The sequence below is a fragment of the Centruroides sculpturatus genome, unplaced genomic scaffold, assembly GCF_000671375.1.
Source record: "Centruroides sculpturatus isolate CEXI.00-Female unplaced genomic scaffold, Cexi_2.0 scaffold1564, whole genome shotgun sequence".
Lineage (NCBI taxonomy): Eukaryota > Metazoa > Arthropoda > Arachnida > Scorpiones > Buthidae > Centruroides > Centruroides sculpturatus.
In genome coordinates, this window is record NW_019385704.1 from 147,515 (window position 1) to 170,778 (window position 23,264).

Below are 23,264 nucleotides of genomic sequence, written 5' to 3' on the forward strand. Positions count from 1 at the left end.
TAGCCTAAAAGGAAAGGTCTGGCCGCCTCAAGTTTGTTATAGAACATTTTAAAGAAATAAATGGTGATCGCTCCAAAATATTTTTGGAAAATGACTGTCTTTTTTATATTAACAATATTATCATCCAGCGAAAAAATTTTAAAACTAAAAAATTTTATACAATTTGTATCAGGTTCAAGCCCTCTAGTGGTGGATACGAGTTATCTTTAATTTGCATGTAGTTACAATTTTCATGATGAACTCAGGATATTTTTCTTCCAAATATCTATTGTTATTTATTTTTATGAAGTGATTTCTTCAAACCAATGTAAAAGGTGTACTTCTACGGTGCGTGAAAAGGATTAATTGATAGACTCAAAAATTAAATATTTTTTGTAAATAGTCTGAACTTCTAATTTATAATTGGGAAAAAATAAGTTATTTTTCCTCATTTCAAAAATGATTAAACATGATCAGAAGCTAGTTTAATCCTCAAATATTAAACAGTTATTTTGAAGTTTCTTTTCATAATGCAAATAAAACTATGATAATGATAATGGATTGCATTTTTTTCATTTGAACTGTTATATGTTTGAATATAAACTGTAACTAAAAGAGTTTTGTATTAACAGTTTTAGAACTAATACATAGACAATGAAAGACAACTTTCTTAGAACATTGAAATTGATTTTTAAACTCAGTTACTGAAATATTACCTTTTTGATGATATGAAACCATGCTTTGCAATTCGTTTATGCTTCTAACACAATAAAGTGCTATAAATTAAGACACTTGGCGGGTTGTCTCATCTTTATTTAGTTGATACGTGTGAAAAAATTTACACGTTTCGGGCTTTTAAGCCCCTCTTCAGCCAACTAAAACATTAAAAGAGGATATAACATACATATAAAAAAATACACAAGTTTTGTAAAATTCATAAAAATATAAACATACCTATGCATACAGGTTTTTTTAAAAATTGAAGTAACAGCTACTCCCGATATTTTCCAGTAACATCAGCTTGTTCACAATATTTTTTCCTTTTNTTTAATAACAGCCGTACTCAAGGTATGCCTTAATAGAAGATAGTTTTATAGATTCTGTAAAACTGATGTATAGTTTGTATATATGTCGTATACTCCCCTAATATTATAGTTGGCTAAAAGGAAAAAATATTGTGAACAAGCTGATGTTACTGGAAAATATCGGGAGTAGCTGTTACTTCAATTTTTAAAAAAACTTGTATGCATAGGTATGTTTATATTTTTATGAATTTTACAAAACTTGTGTATTTTTTTATATGTATGTTATATCCTCTTTTAATGTTTTAGTTGGCTGAAGAGGGGCTTAAAAGCCCGAAACGTGTAAATTTTTTCACACGTATCAACTAAATAAAGATGAGACAACCCGCCAAGTGTCTTAATTTATAGCACTTTATTGTGTTAGAAGCATAAATGAAATATTACCATCATTAAAATATTAATTTTGAAGTAAATTTTTATTTGGGTGAATTTTATGAAATCACTAGAAATTTCCATCAAAACATGACAGTCTTTCTATAAGTAGATATTTTAAGAAATTCAAGAAGAGTAACTAATAACAAATTAAGTATCCTGTACTTTCCATTGGAACATATTTAAAATGTATTATCATGCATCAGTTAACAGGCTTGTTAGATTGTTACTTCCAATTGGATAACAGAATGTCACATGGTCACTATGGTATTAAATAAATTTGTTGTAGAAGAAAAAAAAAAAAAAGCCAAATTGTGTTTATTATTATATTTTAAATTTAAAATTATGCCATTTGCCAAAATATTTAAAAATGCAACTTTAGAGGACATTACTGAGCTAAAAACTTACTTTATGGAAATATTAGCCATAAAAAAAACTTATATTTGTCAGAACATAAAAATATAATGAAAGTTTCACCTGGAGTGGACAAAATGGCAGGAGTTTTGGGAAATTCACAAAGTGGCAATGGCTTTTATATTACTAATTCTAAATATTAAATAAAATAATTTGTAACGAATATCGTGTCTGTAATATCCCATGTAGTAGAGTCTTGTTTTATGTGGGATTGTATGGCAAATGGTTAGATGAATCACTTTAACCATTTGCCTGTGCTGAATACCCTTGTATGCATGTAACACATTTGATAAAAAGCAAAATTTTATTATAATGTATATTCAAAACTTAATCCAAAAATGTAAAATTGATTTAAAATGTTTTAGTTAACATTTTTCTGTTAATTGTAAAAGGTTGCGTAAGAGTCTAGGCAGTTGTTTGACCATTTGATGTGAACACAAATTTACATGATAGCTAATGATATGCAACTCATGTAAAACAAGATCATACTGTGTGTTGTATTAACAAGACCTTACAAGATGTCTGTTGTGGATCTGAATAATAATGTGTGTGTTGATAAGTCTCAATATAAATATTTATAAAGCAAAAGGAGAAAATGCACTTCTAAAGTGTTTTTGAGAAAATCGACATTAAGAAATCCTTAATGACTTATAAGCAAGTTTTACGAGCTTTGTTTATTGAATGCTTTGTGGATTGCTGCTGTTGTTTTTTTTTTTTTTATGTATGCAAGGTTTTGAGATTGAATCTTGGTGACAGAATATATATATTTTCCAAAAAAGTGTGAAATTTTTACATAAATTAAAAATTAATACATATTAAAAATCACACAGGCTTATACATTTTGTCTATCTACTAGAAAAAATGTGTAATTTTTCTTTTTTAAACTTCTTATCTTGTAAATGAATTAATTGTATTTTAAAAATTCTGGAGGTTATTTTTATAGACAAGTAAAAAAAAAATCCAGCAACAAGTTGTGTAACTTTCTGGACATTATATGAGATTTTATTTTAAAAATAACATTTACTTTTAGTTATTTTGGTTAATATATATGGCAGCATCTGTTATGAGACTTTGTTATAAAAGCTTTATATATTTTTAATTATTATAAAATCACAAAAGATTTGATTTTGAGGGTAGAGATGAGTTTTATTAAACACTAACAAGTAAAATCTTCATTAAGACTTCCTCACAAGATGTGCCATGTGACCACCATCTATCTCTCCATCCCCTTAACCTTTCACAACCAAAATTTAATTAATTAATAGCATCAATATCCCTTATATACAAGCTATCATGCAAAATTTCATTTTATTTTCATGCCATCCTGAGATATCAAGCAAAATAGATGCCAATATACAGACCCACAATCTTTTTTTTTTTTTTTTTTGGATTCAGGTCATCTCAAAACATGGAGATTTGTGAAAAATTCAGAGTCAAATTTGACACAATATGAATTTGAATTCACTGGATCTTTCTGGACGTACTCAATCCCAAATTCTGCATTTTTTCCACTAAATTTACAATGAGAGAGATTATAGCAACACCAAGTTACTGGAAAATCTAGAATTAGTCTACATATGAATAATACAGTAGCTTGACCCACCATTTTTTGTGGTCCTTCTGAAAGTTTTATGTAAAAATATTGGGTATTTACAAAATTATAGCGTTTTTAAAACTAACATTTCATTGGTCAAGCAGTTTGAACAGTAATATGTCACAAATGAAAGATTATAAATGATTCATTGTTGAGAAAAGAAAAAAATATGATGAACAGTACAGATAAAAAAAAGAATAACAGTTCCAATACTTTCTCTTGTTATGCATACATAATAGCTAGAAAAGTAAAATACATATTTTTACTTTCTTGAAACAGTGTTGGTGATTATTTTTGTCATTTTTGAACACCATATAGTTCAGACACACAACACAAGGCAATCTTCATTTTAAATTTATTGAATTCAACTGAATTTTTAGTTTTCAACTAAAATTGAATAAATTTAAAATTAAGATTGCCTTGTGTTGTGTGTCTGAATTATATGGTGTTCAAAAATGACAAAAATAATCACCAACACTGTTTCAAGAAAGTAAAAATATGTATTTTACTTTTCTAGCTATTATGTATGCATAACAAGAGAAAGTATTGGAACTGTTATTCTTTTTTTTATCTGTACTGTTCATCATATTTTTTTCTTTTCTCAACAATGAATCANAATAAAATATTATCAAATGCACATATTAAGGCAAACAACCATCTTTACCTTAATATATGATGAATGGAAAACAAAACCAAAACATTATAATGTGTGTGACCAGAAAAAATCTATTTTTAATGATCCAGAATGTGCTAATATTCATTAAAAATAACAATTTAACTAATATAAAATAACTACATTTATAATCATTGCTAAGTGACCTGTATTTCATTAATGTTTTTATAAGTAACTAGAAACTATTTTCTGCAAACGAATGAGATGCAATGCAGTTTTTAATTAATGGACATAGGATTAAACCAATAAACAAAGAAAAGTGTGTCTTAATTTGTTTACAGTAGATGCCAACTTATGATAGACTGGAGATCTATAATGACAGCATGAAGTATACATGGCTCACAGAAATTATTGCAAAAAATGCAAAGAATCCTTCGCTTGCATGTATAAGACAACCTAGGTTTTTGAAGCAGTTTTTGAAGTGAAAAAATGAATAAAAACCTCATCTTATATGCAAATAAATACAGTGTACATATATATATATATATATTTTGTCACCAAGATTTGATCTCAAAACTTTGCGAACACAAAAATGAAATGATAGCAGCAAACTACAAAGCATGCAATAAACAAAGCTCGTAAAACTTGCTTATGTCATTAAGAAATCCTCAGCATTGATTTTCTCAAATGCTGATAAGTACACTTTCTCCCTTTGCTTAATAAACATTGAGACTTATCCAACACACATTATTATTTAGAGATCCATAACAGATACCTCATAAGGTCTCCTTGTAAGACTTTGAAAATTTTCTATATTTAACCATTCAAAATTTATTGAAAAGTTTCTTTCATTATTTCTTCCTCACAGGAGTCACAAGTATATTGGTACCAAATGGAATTAGCCATCATATGTTGAAGGAAGGATTGAATCAATTTGCAAGAAATAACCAATAATTTATTATGATTTTTATTATATTGTTGTGATAAAACTCCTTGTAAATTATTTTACTTATCAAGTATTAAAAAAGATTTAGTGTTTAAACCTTGATTTTGAAGTCCTGTAGTTGATACATTAAAAATTAAGTTTTTAAAAAGTTACTTTTTAAATGGAAGAATTTCATATTTAATACAAATTACAATAAATATAAATGTTATTTATCTTTCTGGACATTATATGAGATTTTATTTTAAAAATAACATTTACTTTTAGTTATTTTGGTTAATATATATGGCAGCATCTGTTATGAGACTTTGTTATAAAAGCTTTATATATTTTTAATTATTATAAAATCACAAAAGATTTGATTTTGAGGGTAGAGATGAGTTTTATTAAACACTAACAAGTAAAATCTTCATTAAGACTTCCTCACAAGATGTGCCATGTGACCACCATCTATCTCTCCATCCCCTTAACCTTTCACAACCAAAATTTAATTAATTAATAGCATCAATATCCCTTATATACAAGCTATCATGCAAAATTTCATTTTATTTTCATGCCATCCTGAGATATCAAGCAAAATAGATGCCAATATACAGACCCACAATCTTTTTTTTTTTTTTTTTTGGNTAGAAATTATTTTGGCATTCAAAAATACAGCAATTTATAATAAAGTAAACATTTACAGATTTTATAAGTCTGCTGGTTTTAAATAAATAAGCAAGTTTTAACAAAATTAACTTCTTAATAATTTTCTACAATTGAAATAAATTTTTGAATTTACTATTATGATACAAAACTTTTTTTAAGACTGATTCAATTTGAATCTTTGTTTAATGTGCACATAAATATTTTATTTGAATAGATAATTATTTATTAAAATATTGTGTGTGTATATATATATATATAAGTGTGTGTATAAAATATATTCAATGAAAATTCCCAAAAAAATTCTACTGGCTTCAATATATCTTACAATAGCTGCCATTTAAAATTTATTTGAATAGAAACATATGATTTAGCAATACTGTACTTCAATATTTAAAAATGTGATTTTAATAAAATTTCCTTCATTTGAATAATTTGTTATCACTACTAGGTGCTTATTACAACAATTAAATTTATAAAATTTCCTTCAGTTAATCAATTGATATTTTATAGATGTTTTACCATCTATTAATTCTAAGCTCTGAAAATTTCTTTTTTGTACCTGAAATTGTTTTTCTTCCTCAGTGTACAAGGAGAATTTGTATATTAAAACTAGTTAAAATACTTTCCCTTCAGCTGATTTCATGCTTAGAGTTAATGGCTGCATTCAGCAAACATCTGTTTTGGAGAAATTAAGTATTTTCTGCTGAGCGCTCTACAGAAATGCTACTTTGGAACATGGAGTGTGTTGACATTTAGTAGCAGACTTCATATTACCTTCAGTGTTATAACTCATCAAAGATGACTGTGCCCACATGACAAGTATGTATCAGGTCAGTCCATAAGTTTGTGAGCAGTTTTATCTACAAAAAAAGCAACAAAAAATTTTAATTAAATCTTATTTCAATCTATAATGTATTCACCATTATTTTATACAATTTCTTGCCATCTTGATGGTAGCTTTTTAATCCCGTCTGTGTAAAATGATTTCGGTTTTGAATCAAAATATTCAGAAATAGCCTTTTTTACATTGTTCTCATCCTCAAAAGTTTTTCCTTTTAAAAAATTCTGCAAACTCCGAAAAAGATGATAATCACTGGGAGCAATATCTGGCAAATATGGTGGATGAGGTAAAATTTCCCAGTTGAAGCTTTTGAGTTGAGCAGTTGACGTTGTTGTCAGTTAGCTATTGACAGTTCATGTGGTATCCATTTTCCTAGCTTTGAAACTTTTCCGATTTGTTGTAGATGTCTATGAACAGTTCCATGGGATGAATTTAAACGTTCCGCAATTTCATCAACTGTTAAAGATGGTTCTGCTTCAACTAGTGCAGAGAGAGCATCATCATCAAAGTCAACAGGTCTTCCAGTACGAGCCTTATCCTCCACACTAAAATCATTATTTCTAAATCTTTCAAACCACTTCTGCGCAGTCCTTACACTATTACAGTTTGATTATGAACAGTATTTAATTTTTTGGCTGCATTTGTAGCATTCTCATCACTTAAAAATAAAAAGTATAAAACACGTCTCTTATATTCATCTGTTACTTCCATTTTAACGAAAATAAACAACTGAAATGTTCCCAATTCTGAACAGAATGAGATGCAATTTAACACTTCAGTGTAAAAAGTATCACATTAAGACTGGCATTTTTAACAGCAAAACAAGATTTTTCTCAAGGTCATAAAATACGCAAGAACTTATGGACTGACCTGATATTATCTACAAATAAGAAGATGTGCACTATAATATTAATCAATCCACAGAAATTATTATTTTTCCTATAGCTGTATGAATTTAATTTACTTCTATGAATGATTTTAATTTATAGAAATGAGCAAAAGAATCAATGAGTATTGCCATCAATAGTGTATCAACTCTTAATTCATCATTCAGCAAATTCACTTGCATTACACAACAGTTACTGTCAAAATATATCTGCTCAGTTAAAACTGTTGAGCCTGCTGAATGCAGATAATTTACATACAATATAATAATGGCTAACATTTAACATAAAAGCCAACACCACATTGACATATAATTTATTGAGATAAGATATAAAGCATACTAAAAACTGTTTTAAGTTTGTATATTGTGTTAAATGTAGACAAAATTATATGACAATATTGTGTTAATATAAAAAGTATAAGATTTAATTTGAAGTCATTATAATTTTTTTTTAACTGCCCTCTGTGCACCAAGAGGGTCTTTTTTTCTCAAGTCCATTGTGAGTTTTCTTGGGCTCACAATAGGATATTCAACTTGTGAGAGATGGAGCTAACATCTGGAACAGACCACCCCCAAAAATTTTTGAGGTTTTTCGATCTGACAAGATCCCGAAATTGGTAGGCAGATGCCTTAATCACCTTGGCCATCTGAACAACAAATTTCTTTAACTAGAAGTTCTCTAATTTTGAGAGTTAGCATTGAATATAGTTATCTTAAAACTATTCATGTGAATTTCCAAGAGAGTTATTTACAGTGATATTTTGTTTTCTAATTTTGTACAGCAAATGTTTTAAAACTAATCCAATAAGGAACAATTTTTTGACACACAAAACTCAATTTAACTGACATTTGTGTGTGACATGATGATATATCACACACAAATGTGACATAATGATATATCAATTAAAATTATTACATTTAAATGTGTTACTTTAGTACTGTATTTAAAACTTCAACTCAAGTATAATAAAAGTATTAAATGAAAAATAGTTCTAAAACATTATGAGAAATTTCATGAAAATCTATATTAGATTTTCATGAAATTTCTAGATAAACTAGATACTGTAGATTAGCTATCAAAAATGTTTTTATTAATTTTGATATTTTGCTTCTATGTTCAGCAGACTTAACAGTTCTAATTGAGCAGAGGTACAGTACAGTACATAGCAGTAGTACTGCTATGTAATGGCAATGAATCTGTTTAAAGATTAATTACAATTATGCAAGTGATTGGCGACTTAGCATACAATTATGCAAGTGATTGGCACATTAGCTTCTGTTTGTTTCCATAAACTTAAAACAATCAAAGTGAAATAATTCATCCTTAAATGTATATTTTGCACATTTTAGTTTTTAATTGTTGATAATAGTATGTGGATGGATTAATACTATAATGTGTGTCTTCATTTTTGTAAAAAATATAGAATATTCTTCACTTATTTTAGGGGCAAAACTATCAGTTTTTTTTTTTTTTGTGATAACTCAGGATGTATTTTCTTCATAATTTGAAGTTTAGACTGAATTTTTGTAAATAGTCTAAACTTCAAATTATGAAGAAAATACATCCTGAGTTATCACAAAAATTGTAACTATATGCAAATAATGTTAGATACTCGTAACTACCACTAGAGGGCTAGAAGCAGTTTAAAAAGGTGGATAAAAATGATAGTGTGAAGAATTTCTTTGTGTTTTTAATTGTAAAAGTGTCAGAAACCTACAATGAAAGGCTGACACTTGATCTTTTTTAACCTTTGAGATTTTTTACCAATTTTTACCTGTGTTTAAGAAGAGTTCTTCAAAGCATTTTTTTTTTTTTTTTTAAACTGTTACTTCTGTGGTAGTGCATAAGGGATAAAGATGGACTCAAAAGTTATTTTTGACTTTTTGTAAATAGTCTAAACTTCAAATCTTTAATCAGTTATTCCTACCTGAAGGTAGCATAAATGATGTCCACTACCAAACATGACATCAATATAATCAACATATTCTGACGTAGCACTTCTGTAGAGGATGTTCAGCAAAAAATAATCATTCTTCTACATTAAGCAGACTCAGCAGTTGCAATGTCAAACTGTAATACAGAAACAAATAAGTACATGTTAAGAGTAAACATTATGGAATGGTCCAAGATCATATTAATCTTTAGAAATTAATACATATATGCATTTACTTCTAAAATATTGAACAAGTCTTAAATATCAATTAGAAAGAGTATGAATATGGAAAAATACAAATATTTATTTGTATAGAGATTTTTGAATTTTGCAGTCTTACAACATATATTAGGCAGAAAAACCTCACTATTAGCAAGAATATGCATTATATGATGATTTACCCTCACTTATTTTTAAAAAACTAAGACTAATTTTTTAAGATAAAACATAGATAGCCTTAATAATGTATATCAGCTGTCTCACATTCTCTTGAACATGCATATAATCAAACTATTTCAGAAGATATTGTTCTTGTAAACATATTTCTTATTCCACATATAAATAATCTGTAAAATCATTAAATATTTAAAGTTCACAAATTTCAAATCTTTGGAGTTACACTTAATTTGTGATGACTAGTTAGATGATGTTGCAAAACACTGTTTTTAAAAAATTTTGCTGGACATTTTGCACATCCGTATGTTGGTACAAAAAATTTATCTACTTTATGATGTTTTTGTTTATGATTCTGTAAATGATGACTCCGAAGAAATTTGATATTACAATGGCTACAATTATATTTCATTGTTTTTAATGTTGCTTGCTTGGTCAAATTCTTTGTAACTTTGTATGAACAAGATTGTCTGTTGTTCATAAGCTTAGAATTCTTCACAGGTATATTTTTAAAAACTTTATTTTGGACATTATTAGATTTGAAATTTTTAATTTCTGTCTGTTTTGGCATTTTATTTTCTTTGTCTATGATTATATCAGATGAACACATATGTTCATAAGCTGTGTTACAAATAGGATAATAGTCATTCAAAATTTCATCTTTACAATGATACTTGCAAAGATGAGTTACAAGATGATTAACAGTAAAGTAACATGCTTGGCAGAATACACAGGCAAACTTTGCAATGTCATTTCCCCTTTTTACAATTTCACTCTTATGCATTGTTTTTACATGATGTTTCATTGTTGATAATGTTTCAAATGAGAGGGGACAATATTTACAAAAATGCAAACTATGATGATTAATTTTCAAGTGTTGTAAAAAGAAACTGTGAATTGAATATGTTTTCTTACACTCTAGACATAAAAAGGATTTAATTTGAAATGGTTCAGTAGCAGAACCATGAGACCACATATGAATATTTAAAATTTGTGCAGTTTGAAACTTATCAGAACATATTCTACAGATATATTCTTTTCCTGTATATTCTTCTAAAGACATATCTTTTGTTCTTAATTCTGTGTTGCTTAAATTCTGCATTTCCTTATATTTCAATAGTTTATAACTTTTTACAATATCAGTTCCATATGATATTTCAGCTTTTCTTTTAGGAGCCATTTTTATCATATTATCATCATCCATTATTTGAATTAAATGCAAATTTTCAAACACTTAAAACATTGCTTATTATAGATGTCTTTACAATGCTATTCACGGTCTTCTCTTAATAATGCATATAATCAATAACTGTAATTTATTTTATCCAGTTAAACCTGCAAATAAAAAAAATTTATAAGAATATAAACATTAAAATTATTATTAAGTTTTAAAATAAATTCAAAAATTAGTATAAAGTGCTGATTATTTTTATAATTATAAAAAATTACTTATACAAGTGGTCCATTTTAATCAACCCACTGGAATAATTCAAAAAATATGCATCCTAAATAAAAATCATCAAGCCAAAAATGTTAGACATTCATTACCTTGGAATAGGAGATGAGTGGGTGAAAATTGAAAGAAATAAATATAATTGTTGAAACATTTTCTGAACTATCAAAACCATTTATTGACTGTACAGTATTTATGGGTTACAGCTAAAACATTTAAAATAATTATTTTCATAGTTAATCAGATTCAGCATCTTCCATCTGGTTATTATATTGTTATTCATATCTGCTTCTATGTTATTGTAGGAATCAAGATCTTGACTACCATTATCTGTTTAAAATTCAACATCTCTTTTGGAATAAGATAGTGAGTTTTCCCAAATTGTGAACTTGATCATGACTTTCCCCATATTCTATATTTGAAAATATTTACAATTTTATTTCAAAAAGCATTTTCAGGAACATTGAAATAGAATATTATCTGACTCCAGACAATTGGAAGAGATAGATTTTTAGTTAAACTATCTATCACTCTAAACTACATTATTCTATACAATGAGGTACTTCAACATATTTCCCTGCTTTTCAACCCAAGGTTATTTTTTAATTGTATCTTTATTCCCTGAGATTTATATGAAGACCTGAATTTAATTGAGAAAATACAGTAAATCTGATAAATATAAAACATTACATTTGAATATTTTTATCAAAAAGTTTCGGATTAGAATTTTATGCCCTTATTTTAAAAGGATATAAAATTTTATATTAACCAATAACACAAAGAATATATATGAAATGATAATTTTCTATGATATCATTCAAAAATAATTTTCCTGTGAATCATTCCTTCTCATCTTGAATGTGAATTCTGAAAATTCAGATACAGGTTTTATATGAATAATAATTGCATCTTGTTTCTAAAGCCTTTGAATAGTGGCTGCATCTACTATTTGAGATTTTGAAAACTTATAGAAACAATGTAAAATTAATAAATACCATAGTTTATGGTAGGTAAGTACCATATTTATTTAACAAAAAACTTTAATAGAAAATAAACAACATATAGTAGTACTGGATTAATGGAAAAAAGATTTACATGGGTGATTTGACAGGAGGATTTTCTGTGGAAAACTTGCCCTATTTAGGTGTTAGACACAAAGAAATCCTGAAAAACTCCATATGGCTAGACTGTGTCAGGTATAAATCCACAACCATCAGTATTCAGTAGGGTTAAAGTCCAGATACATATACTGTCATGGCAGCTCATCTCTGATTCCAGCAAACAAAAGAAAGGAAACAGTGGGGACGCACGTTCTAACCTAACCTAACCTATTCTAATAAATTACCATAATTATTACCAATCAAATTATTAGAATAGGTTAGGTTAGGTTAGAACGTGCGTCCCCACTGTTTGCTGGAATCAGAGATGAGCCTCCATGACAGTATACGTATCTGGACTTTAACCTTCAGTAGTTTATCCATTCTGGCACTAGTGGCAATATACCGAAGATTTACTTTTTAATTATTTTATTATTATTGTTATACAGAAAATAACACTCATTACAAGCAAAGGTGACAGTTATCATTTAATTAAAGTATAATTTGCTTTAAAAATCAACTTTCATAAATAAAAAAACTTAAATACTTTAAATAATAACAGGCATCAAATGAGTCCTTGCAAAGGAAATAGTAACTCCAGAGAAAACATCAGTTTAAAATAGTAGCCACAGCTATTATATAACTAAAATCAGTATATAAAATTTATACTTTAAACAGAAAAAAATACATCCTTGTTTTAAGAACTTGTAATAAGTTTTCCATAAGTTATTTTTCAACAGTTATATTCATTATTAAAAAATAATAAGTTTGAATCGAGTAAACTATTATATCAATGATGAGATTTTTTCTTCTTTAAGTTTTTTTAATCCTTAATTACATTGTAGTCTCACAGACTGTACTGCTTGGCATTCATTGTTGTAGGAATAAAAGTATGGCACAATTCTAGGACAAATGTAGCAAATTGGGACTTTGACAGAGCTGTAGAGCATATCTATAGTTTGAGATATACAGTTTAAGCTTGTTATTTTGTATACCTTTAATGCACAACACTCAGTTTGGCAGTATGCTTGCTATTTCTAGATCAGTAGCTTTCCATTTTTACAAGTTTAAATTTAGGGCAGTCTGAGAGATTGCACTATAGAGCATAACATATTTTTTTCATATCTAGAATAGCTTCACATCCCTGAACTTCTAAATCAGTTCTATATGGATATTCAGATTATGAGGAATGTCTTTTTTTAGTAGTATGATGTATTTGGTAAATAAGAAAAAACGCGTAATACAGGAATCCTGTACAATTAGCAGGATATTTTTTGAGAACTGCACGACTGATTAGTTTATAAAATAATTAATTAATAGTACTACCACGCACCATTAATGAAAATAAGCTTATTCCTTAAACAAATTATTTATATCAAAAACTATCTCAAAAAAGCAATTTTATATTGAAATAAAGCAACGTACCCGCAATCTGTTAGACAGCTATTTACATAACTTCTTTCCTCTCGCCTAAATTTTAAATTTTAGTGCCCTTTTCTAATTGGTTAAGTCTAATCTAAACTACCCAATTGTGCTGTCTCTGAGTAATCGATTTATTCATAAACATCACCTAATAAAAATTGACGTTTAACAATATTCCAGTGTAAAATAAAATTATAAATTAAATTTAATTATCTTTAAAAATAAACTCTCTTCTATTTAAATGAAAATATTAAATTGTTTGTATCATATTACCAGAAGCTGTTTATTGAATAAGTCATAAAATGTTTAGTCTCTCTCTGTCGTATATAAATATAAGTTTAGAATAACAAAAGAATACATAAAAACATTATATAAAATTCCACTATAAAATATTTATGTCATATAATTATTACTTTATTCTTTATTACTATATATATTCTAATATATCATAATATACACTACCTCATATATTAAAAGAATGTAAAGAAAGTCGTTTTGACTGCTTTTGGGGAACAAAATTTAGTTTGTTTTTCTTCATATCATTATGAATCTTTAGATATGAAATAATTATATTTATTTCACATCTTTCAACTTCTACAAAATATTGTTTCTCTTTTAAATATAAGATTTGGCCAAATATTCAGTAGTTTCAGGAGAGACCGGATGGCCGACCGGTCAAGGCATCTCCTGAGACCCGGCCGACCGCTATGGGGGACCTCAGTTCGAATCCCGACGGGTCGCTAAATCCCTAGGAATTTTTCGGGGGTGGTCCGTCCGGATATGACGGGCCCTGTCTCTGACATCCGGCCGCCCCATTGTGGGTCTGGCCGAACCCATTGTAAGCTGTTAAAAAAAGGCCTCTTAATCCCCACAGAGCGGAAAGAGTTACAAAAAAAAAAAGAAATAGTTTCAGGAATGAGTTAAAATTTCAAAACGCGATACTATATAAAGACATTTATTTAATATTTTCAAAATAATCATTTTAAACTCTAATACACTTTCTTCATTCAGCAAACACACTAAAAAACCAGCTTCTTTCAAAACGCAAAATTTTCTACTAATTTGATTTTGGGAAAAAACAAGTCATTAAAACAGCTAGATTACAGAAATGAGGTCGTTGAGGAAGAAATTAAGCTGTTAAATTATTAAATTAAGAAATTGAGCTGTTAAATTATCAGAACTGTTTTGGAACCTACTGTATGAATTTAGCTAATAAGCTAAATTCATACAGTAGGTTCCAAAACAGTTATTACAATGACTGAAATAGGTTTTGGTATAATATTAAAAAATAGATATCTATTGAGCTCAAACAAATTAGTAGACTAAATGTCATTCGATTATACACAGTGGTCAAACAAAAACTTTATTATTCGTATTTAAAATTCGTATTAACAATCCGATTGGACAAAAGGTTAAATTTTTGTACATCAAAGCAGCTATTTTTTAAATTCTTTCCACCCTGTAGGCACTGAGAGGGCTTCTTTTTAGCAGGCCCATTTTATGGGTTCAGCTAGACCAGTGTTTCTCAACCTCTAACGAATCGTCACCCCCTTCAATAAAACCGTTACTTAGTATCGCCCCCTTCACTTCAAAATTCCGATGTCGAGGGCCAAGGCTAACGCCAAATTTGTACTGCATTGTATAGACTAGTGACTATAGACTAGTATAATGTTATTTGTTTAATTATTGTACGATATAACGAATAAAATATCTAATTATTCTTAATATAATGTTTTACTATATCGCCCAGAAAATTGTTTTTTGCCCCTTAAAATATAAATTGTTACTAATCGCCCCTCAACATGGAAAAACGCCCACATGGGGGTGATATCGTCCCAGCTGAGAAACACTGAGCTAGACCTACAATAGGACGGCCGTGTGGTGAGGGACAATATCTGGATGAACATCCCCTGAAAAATTCCTAGGGATTTTTCGGCCTGTCCGAATTCGATTTCGGGTTTTCCAGAGCAGTAGAGTACTATTTTGATCGCTCGTCCATCCGCCCGTCGAATCGTTTATTTGTTTATTAAGTTATGGCAACGCAACACTTGGGCGATGCCTTCCGGGAGGACTTTTTAAGGGAAGCTGGCCCCTATTTAGGCGTTACAGACGTAGAGAAAACCTGAAAAACTCCACGTGGTCAGCCCGTCCGAGTGAGGCGCGAACCCACGACCGAATTCCCAGTGTTCAGGGTACGAACAGGGCGCCCACTGTTTGGCCACTGGTGGCCGCCCGTTGAATCAAAGTAGCTTAAATAATGCCTTAATGTGATTCTAAATGGTTATGTATTTATGAGTAACAACCAGTATTAAACAGTAATAAACAGGATTCTCACAAGAGTACGCAAATGTCCCTTATTTACTGCAATCATTGCATAATTCACATCGGCCGGTGTTATCTTCTGATTTTCTCTTTCTGTACATGTAATTTGTGACCGATTAAATAAAGGTATTTGGTAAATAAAACTACATTTGTGTATCCTTAGTTTTAATACACTTTTAAAATTTTACATATAGAGAGGTTTCAAGTAGACATCCCGAGTGAGTCATAAGCATGCGCAATTGTCCGGCGCCATATTTGTGGTTACATGATTTATATATGTTTACATTCGCTTTAGCTGGAGTTCTTGTGTTGTTTATTCGTTGCGAATATCACTATGGTGAATTGTTATGTAATTGGGTGTAATACTAGTGCACTCAAGAACAAATAAACGTCATTTTTTAAAATTTCCGGCATTATTTGTCATCAAGGACCCCAAACTGAGGAGCTTTCACGACTAAGGTAATTTGCATGGCTCTCGAGAATTAACCAGAAAAATTTTAATATGGATAAACTGAATATCAATACAAGAGTTTGTCAGAAACATTTCATTTCAGGTAAGCAATTTGGTGAGCAGCATTAACATTTCTTTAAGATGTTACTTTTTACAATAATTTGTTTTTTACATTAGTAACAAATAATCACTATATAGGGTGCGTTCTTTTATTCTTCCGCGTAACTCCGCGCGAGCAGCAACCGTTTAAAAATTCCTGCAAAACTCGTTCCTATATTCCAGCGGGAGTGTGCGCCGTCGGACGGCAAAGACGGCCGCTCGTAGTAGTAATATACGGTGGAAAGCAACATGGCGTCTTCTATGATAGTTTCGTTTCGGGGTCCATTATTTGGTTTTATGAATGAAAATTTAGAAGTTGTGAAAGCGCTAGTTAGTGCACGCGGTGATGTGTCTTCTGAAATTTTTTGAATGGTAGCCGGCATTCTAATTTTTTCGTGGCTACTTTGCTCTGTCGATAAAATAATCCATTTCATGGTTAAATTTTACAATTGGATCCTTCTTTTGTCTCTAAAATCCCATATTTTAAAATCGTAGATCTCTCCACTATCGATAATAGGGGTGCCGCCATCTTTCTTTCTTTTTTTCACTGTCGTTTCGAAATGCCTACAAACGGCAGCGCACTCCTGTAGTATCGGAGAGGCAGAGCCACCGTTAATAACGAACGCACTCATAGTAACAAAAGAAAAAAAAACATTCCTCATTTTATGATCAGTCATCACCAGACTGGGTGCCAACATTATACATGGGGTATGAGAGTGGCCACAACCCAACTACATATCGGGAGCATTATGAAATAACACATAATCAGGACCTTAAAGTTTTAGACCTGCAATAGCAAAGGCCGTTGAAGTTTGTTGTGAAATCATATTCAACATTTAAGTTAGTCATCGGAGTGTATAAGTATATTTATTTTGTGACCATGTTAATCCAACTTTTTTTTTTAAATTAATTTTTTAGTGACGGAGAACGAAATTTTAAAAAGAGAGCTATTTGAAGTTTGGAGAAACGTTTCAAGAAGATAGGCACGTGTGTGTGATTATGTAATGTTTAAAAGTGGTCTGGAAGATTCTGATGGACATATTTGTGAACGAGTGTAAAAAACAATGCTGAATTTTGTAAAAAGCTTAAAGAACGGTGGACTAACTGTCATTACATATTGAAATAATTCTTGGATAAAAATAGTGCTTGGTTAAACGTTAAAATGTACTTTTTTATTGCAAGTGAAGTTTCAGGGAACATTACACCCGTAAATTTTCTAGAAGCGATGCAATGACGGACTTGATGCATATGTTGCAGCGGAATCTTCTCAGAGCCGGCCCTACCATTGGGCGAACGGAGCAGCCGCTCCAGGCGCTAAGTCCAAGGGGGCACCTCAGTGGTAAAGAAAATTAAAGGGTATAAATTAGGGGCAACCAAGGTGGGCGCCATAATAGGATCTCGCTCCATCCTGAAATTCGCCTCGGGCCGGCACTGAATCCTCTTATAAGTAGTCTTCGAGTTAAACGCCCAAAGAAGAGGAGAAAAAGTATGTCCTGAAGTCAGGGGCGAATATTGGTTTTTTGGAGCCTAGGTGTGCATATACTTTTGGAATCAAACTGATCCAAGATCACTTCGATCGTACAAATCGTGTATACAAACGAACTACTGTGATCCGATCGATCTCTATTTGCGTATACAAACGCCATTTAGGATCAACTGGATCTCGATCAAACTAATCCAAGCGGAGGATAGGATCGTTTGGATCGGATAAAAGAGATTAAAGATGGCGGCTTCCATGGTCGAAGTTAAGCTGACAATGCATTTCTTCCTTTTCCTATTACTATTTCTTTTGATTGTAATAAAATGGGAACAAGATCCTTCAGTAAACTTTCGAAAGTAAGTCGACTTACTCGAAAGTGTTCTTTAAAAACATTTGGCCTATATTCTAATGCAACCTCTGAAACATAGTTAGTTATTTTGCATACCGATTTCTTTTTTTTCTTACTTTTATATTGTGTTAAATAATTAACCAAAATTAATTCTTCTTCCTCGGATTCTGAATCTAATTCCGATAATACAGTACTTCTAAAATGATTCCTAAACTTGCCGCCATCTTCGATCCTACTCGTATACTTTCCGCCATGACAGAAGCTATCTGTATCACGTGACAAGGACTGATCCGATTTTACAGATCGATCTATACAAAACGAAAAGTATATACACAATGAGGCCCCATTCTTTGTTAATATCAAATAATACTATAAATTATTATTATTATATTATTAATATTAACTATTTTTTACTATACGATAAGTGCTCATTGTTAATAAAAAAGTATTAAAAATTTATGATAATCAATTTTTGTGGGCCCTTGACACTTGGGGGCCCAGGGCTTAAGCCGTATTAGTCCCTATGTAGATCTACCCCTGCCTGAAGTATTGAGGCTGCTACAAGATGAAGCTGATAATAACAGTGATTATGACGACGACGACGACGACAAGGAAAATGATAATTGAATAAAGCAATAAATCTTAACAAAGCCTATATTTCAAATATATATTTTATTTTATCACAGTCATTGTTCTTTTCATCATCTTGTTATTTTTGCGTTAATGAAACCAAAATTTTTGAAAATTGTTTGTACTAAAAGTTAATAATTCACTATATCAATAGTAGACATCTTTGAATATTTTTAACATAAAAAACGAAAAACATAGTTTTGTCCAGCCAGGAACCATTGTGCGGCGTCATTAATTCTACTCCTCGCAAATATCATTTGAAACTTCAAATTGTAGCTATCAAATCCACAGTAAATAAATGTACAAGATTTAAGTGTTTCTTGCGACATGTAGTAAGGGTTAGATTTCATTTCAGCCGGACCTACAATGGAACGGACGAGTGTGACGGATGAGGTCCGACATAGCACAAGAGTCTAGCTCCCAGGTTAATATTACTTCTAAATTACGCCGCTACGGCGAACAACGCCAATCAGGGCAACTGAATTTGGCATAATTTAGAACTAATATTTACCTGGGAGCTAGACTCTTGTCCCTTCAGGTAGCTTTTCTCATTTCACGTGGCTCTCACCACCCTAGGGAATAGAGCAAGAATAGAAAGTTCTAGAAGTAAGAAGGAACAAAGAACAAAGGAAATATGCTAAAACTATGATTACACGAAAATTATATAATAGAGTACGGCCACACTTTAATTTAACGCCGAATCAGCGCTCCCATAAGGTAACACTGATTATAATTGAAGCTAACTAGTAACATTCCTTGTTTTCAAGGCCTGTAAGTTTTGATCAACATACGATGAAGTTGCTTAGGACAATGGACAAATATCGTTCATTAGTTTCTTTTATATTTGCAGAATAGGCTACAAGTCATATAAATTTTCTGATGTTTGTTAATAATGGAATTTGGGGCCCCTTTTAGTGATCAGAAAAAGGGCAAACTAGATGGAAAGGAAATACACGTGTCCTAAATGCCCCAATGTACAAGCGTCCCTTCTCAGGAATTTTTCGGGAAGAAGTCGGTCTGGATGCGTCGTCCTGTTTCTCCAGCCGGCCCTGACGACACGAAGCGTCATCTACCATGTCCTTTCACTCTGAGATCCATTCGAAAGAATGTTCCACACCTTCTCACTCGTGCCCTCAGGTCCTTTTTCTCTCTCTGTTTCCAGTAGTTCCACGAATCGGTCCTCACCACCCAAGGGAAAAGAGTCAGGAAAGTTCTAGAAGTGAGAAAGAAGAAAGAGAAATATTCTAAAACTGTGATTAAATTAATATATACAATAGCGTATTGCCACACGATCATCTACTAAAATGTACTTCATAAAAGCCTTTTGCATGATGCGGCAAGTAAAGGCAAATACAGTAGTAACTAATTAATTGTTATGTTTTGTCGAATATCAGTTATTTTAATAAAAAATAAATTTTCTGTCTTCTTATCCCCATTCCTTACATTGTCAATGTTTTTGGGTTAATATCTAATATCTACATTTATAAATTAATAATAAGTGTGAATAATTTTTAATTTAACATATTCATATCGATTTAATTAAATAAAACGAACCGTACTATTAAACAAATACACATGAAAGTAATTTAAAAATTATAAGGATAGAAAAAGAATTAAATAAATATTTCTGAGATATTTTGTTAGAGGTACTAACAAGCGTAATCGATATTTGGAAAGGTTTACTTAAAAATGTAATAGGTTACAATTATCATAAAATTGTATATTATAGATAAATATATTATTAATTCTTTTTCTTTTCTTTTTTTAATCAAAATCAAAAACTTAAAATTTATTTTTAATCGACAATAAATTTTATATTTTTTAAAATTATTTTTTGAATTACTAATTTATCAATTTCAGCAGAGGGCGTTTATGTCGAATTTACTGTTGATTCTTTGGTTAATGCTAAGTGATTGCGATTCCTCTAATAGCAATGAATATGTGAAAAAAAATCATTATTTGTAAACTTTTTTCTATTTTTATACGAAATGTCTAAAAGGAATATTTCATTCTCGAAACCAACAGAACCTCCGTTTTTAAAACGATTGAAAGAAAAGATTGGATACAAAGAGGGACCGACTGTTGAAACCAAGGNCGAAAGAATGTTCCACACCTTCTCACTCGTGCCCTCAGGTCCTTTTTCTCTCTCTGTTTCCAGTAGTTCCACGAATCGGTCCTCACCACCCAAGGGAAAAGAGTCAGGAAAGTTCTAGAAGTGAGAAAGAAGAAAGAGAAATATTCTAAAACTGTGATTAAATTAATATATACAATAGCGTATTGCCACACGATCATCTACTAAAATGTACTTCATAAAAGCCTTTTGCATGATGCGGCAAGTAAAGGCAAATACAGTAGTAACTAATTAATTGTTATGTTTTGTCGAATATCAGTTATTTTAATAAAAAATAAATTTTCTGTCTTCTTATCCCCATTCCTTACATTGTCAATGTTTTTGGGTTAATATCTAATATCTACATTTATAAATTAATAATAAGTGTGAATAATTTTTAATTTAACATATTCATATCGATTTAATTAAATAAAACGAACCGTACTATTAAACAAATACACATGAAAGTAATTTAAAAATTATAAGGATAGAAAAAGAATTAAATAAATATTTCTGAGATATTTTGTTAGAGGTACTAACAAGCGTAATCGATATTTGGAAAGGTTTACTTAAAAATGTAATAGGTTACAATTATCATAAAATTGTATATTATAGATAAATATATTATTAATTCTTTTTCTTTTCTTTTTTTAATCAAAATCAAAAACTTAAAATTTATTTTTAATCGACAATAAATTTTATATTTTTTAAAATTATTTTTTGAATTACTAATTTATCAATTTCAGCAGAGGGCGTTTATGTCGAATTTACTGTTGATTCTTTGGTTAATGCTAAGTGATTGCGATTCCTCTAATAGCAATGAATATGTGAAAAAAAATCATTATTTGTAAACTTTTTTCTATTTTTATACGAAATGTCTAAAAGGAATATTTCATTCTCGAAACCAACAGAACCTCCGTTTTTAAAACGATTGAAAGAAAAGATTGGATACAAAGAGGGACCGACTGTTGAAACCAAGGTAAATTAAGATCTTTGATCTGCATTACAGAAAATCTCTCTTCACTTCTTATACTTTCTATTGATAATCTTATTCAGAAAATAACTTGCAGTATTTAGTAGTAAAACTGTTTTATTTGTTAACTGTAATAATAATAAATATTTTAATTAATTTATATAAATTAATGTTTATTTTTTGTTTTTAAATCACAAATTTTAATAATTACCTTTAAAGATTTCCTGTTTATGCCCTTATCTCTTATTTTCCTACCCTCATCATAGGATTTTTTAAAATGAATTTACGTAAAAAAAATAGGCTTTTTAACTATATTAATAATATTATATTAACGTAATTTATATGCCAAAATTTCCCGTCGTTAACGAAATGAAGTTTATGAATGAAGAGCAGCTCACAAATGTCAACCTTTATCTCCATACAGCAGCATCCATCTCCAAGGAGATGATATTAAATTCAAGAATGCAGTTAATAAACTCTCCTATACTTATANTTACTCCTTTTCAGCTTTTGTTATTTTAATTAATTTATATATTTTATTATAATTGAAAATATATAATTAAAATTAACTAATGTTTAAAAGATTATAAAAGTAGTAATAAAAACATCTCAAATAATCAAATCTTTTTGGTATTTGATTATAAGATGTATAAGTTTAATATCAATATTTTGGAGGATTCAGAATGATAATTTTCAGTATTTGAAGAATAAACCACCACTTTAATTTAAACAGCAATATACAGTAATATCAAACTCTAAAATTTTCTGTCTATTCTATAGACCACCCATCAGGAGTTCTTTAATCTTACAATGATCTTTAAAATAGGCAAAAATTGAGTTTGAAAGTGCAGTTGTCCCTTGATAGTTTGACATTTTGTAATCCGACATGCTCAGTAGTCCGACGCACCTCCCATCAAGGTCCCCATCTCCGTTACGTGTCTGTTTGCACAGAAGCATGTTGCGACGTGAATCTCCCCACCCAATTCTTACATGATGACACACATTTCATGTGTTTTCCATGAGCAGTTCTGTTTGAACAGTTGGAGTAGGGAATATTGTAGGCTACAGCTAGCAAAACAATGTCAAATATATAATCACTTTCGGTAATCCGGACACTTTTGGTAATTCGTCACCCCTTTGGTCCCGTACCTGTCGGATTATTAAGGGACAACTGTATAT

The 23,264-nt window shown here is 29.9% G+C and overlaps 2 protein-coding genes across 6 annotated transcripts in view; one reads left to right on the forward strand and one right to left on the reverse strand.

The window, feature by feature from the left end:
- The window catches only part of LOC111641359 (magnesium-dependent phosphatase 1-like), a 26,024-nt gene extending 20,957 nt beyond the window's left edge, over positions 1-5,067 (forward strand). For both annotated transcript variants that reach the window (XM_023387507.1, XM_023387505.1), the window contains exon 6: positions 4,923-5,067. In XM_023387507.1, the coding sequence (XP_023243275.1) occupies positions 4,923-5,008 (86 nt within the window). In that variant the 3' untranslated portion in view covers positions 5,009-5,067. The remainder of the gene's footprint in view (positions 1-4,922) is intronic.
- A 3,868-nt stretch (positions 5,068-8,935) lies between these two features.
- On the reverse strand, positions 8,936-13,968 carry LOC111641358 (zinc finger protein 423-like). Of its 4 annotated transcripts, none has more exons than XM_023387504.1 (2): positions 13,945-13,968; positions 8,936-11,034 (listed from the first exon to the last, which is right to left on the reverse strand). In XM_023387504.1, exon 2 carries the CDS (start codon positions 10,901-10,903, stop codon positions 9,908-9,910), a length of 996 nt encoding a protein of 331 aa, XP_023243272.1. In that variant the 5' UTR covers positions 10,904-11,034; positions 13,945-13,968; the 3' UTR covers positions 8,936-9,907. The 4 variants fall into 4 exon arrangements, with proteins under 4 accessions (XP_023243272.1, XP_023243270.1, XP_023243271.1 ...); XM_023387502.1 differs by lacking the exon at positions 13,945-13,968 and adding an exon at positions 13,675-13,811; XM_023387503.1 differs by lacking the exon at positions 13,945-13,968 and adding an exon at positions 13,583-13,612.
- Positions 13,969-23,264: the final 9,296 nt, after the last annotated feature.

Excerpts from the sequence above, each read along its gene's own strand:
- LOC111641358 (XM_023387504.1), bottom strand. The coding sequence starts at position 10,903 with ATGGATGATGATAATATGATAAAAATGGCTCCTAAAAGAAAAGCTGAA.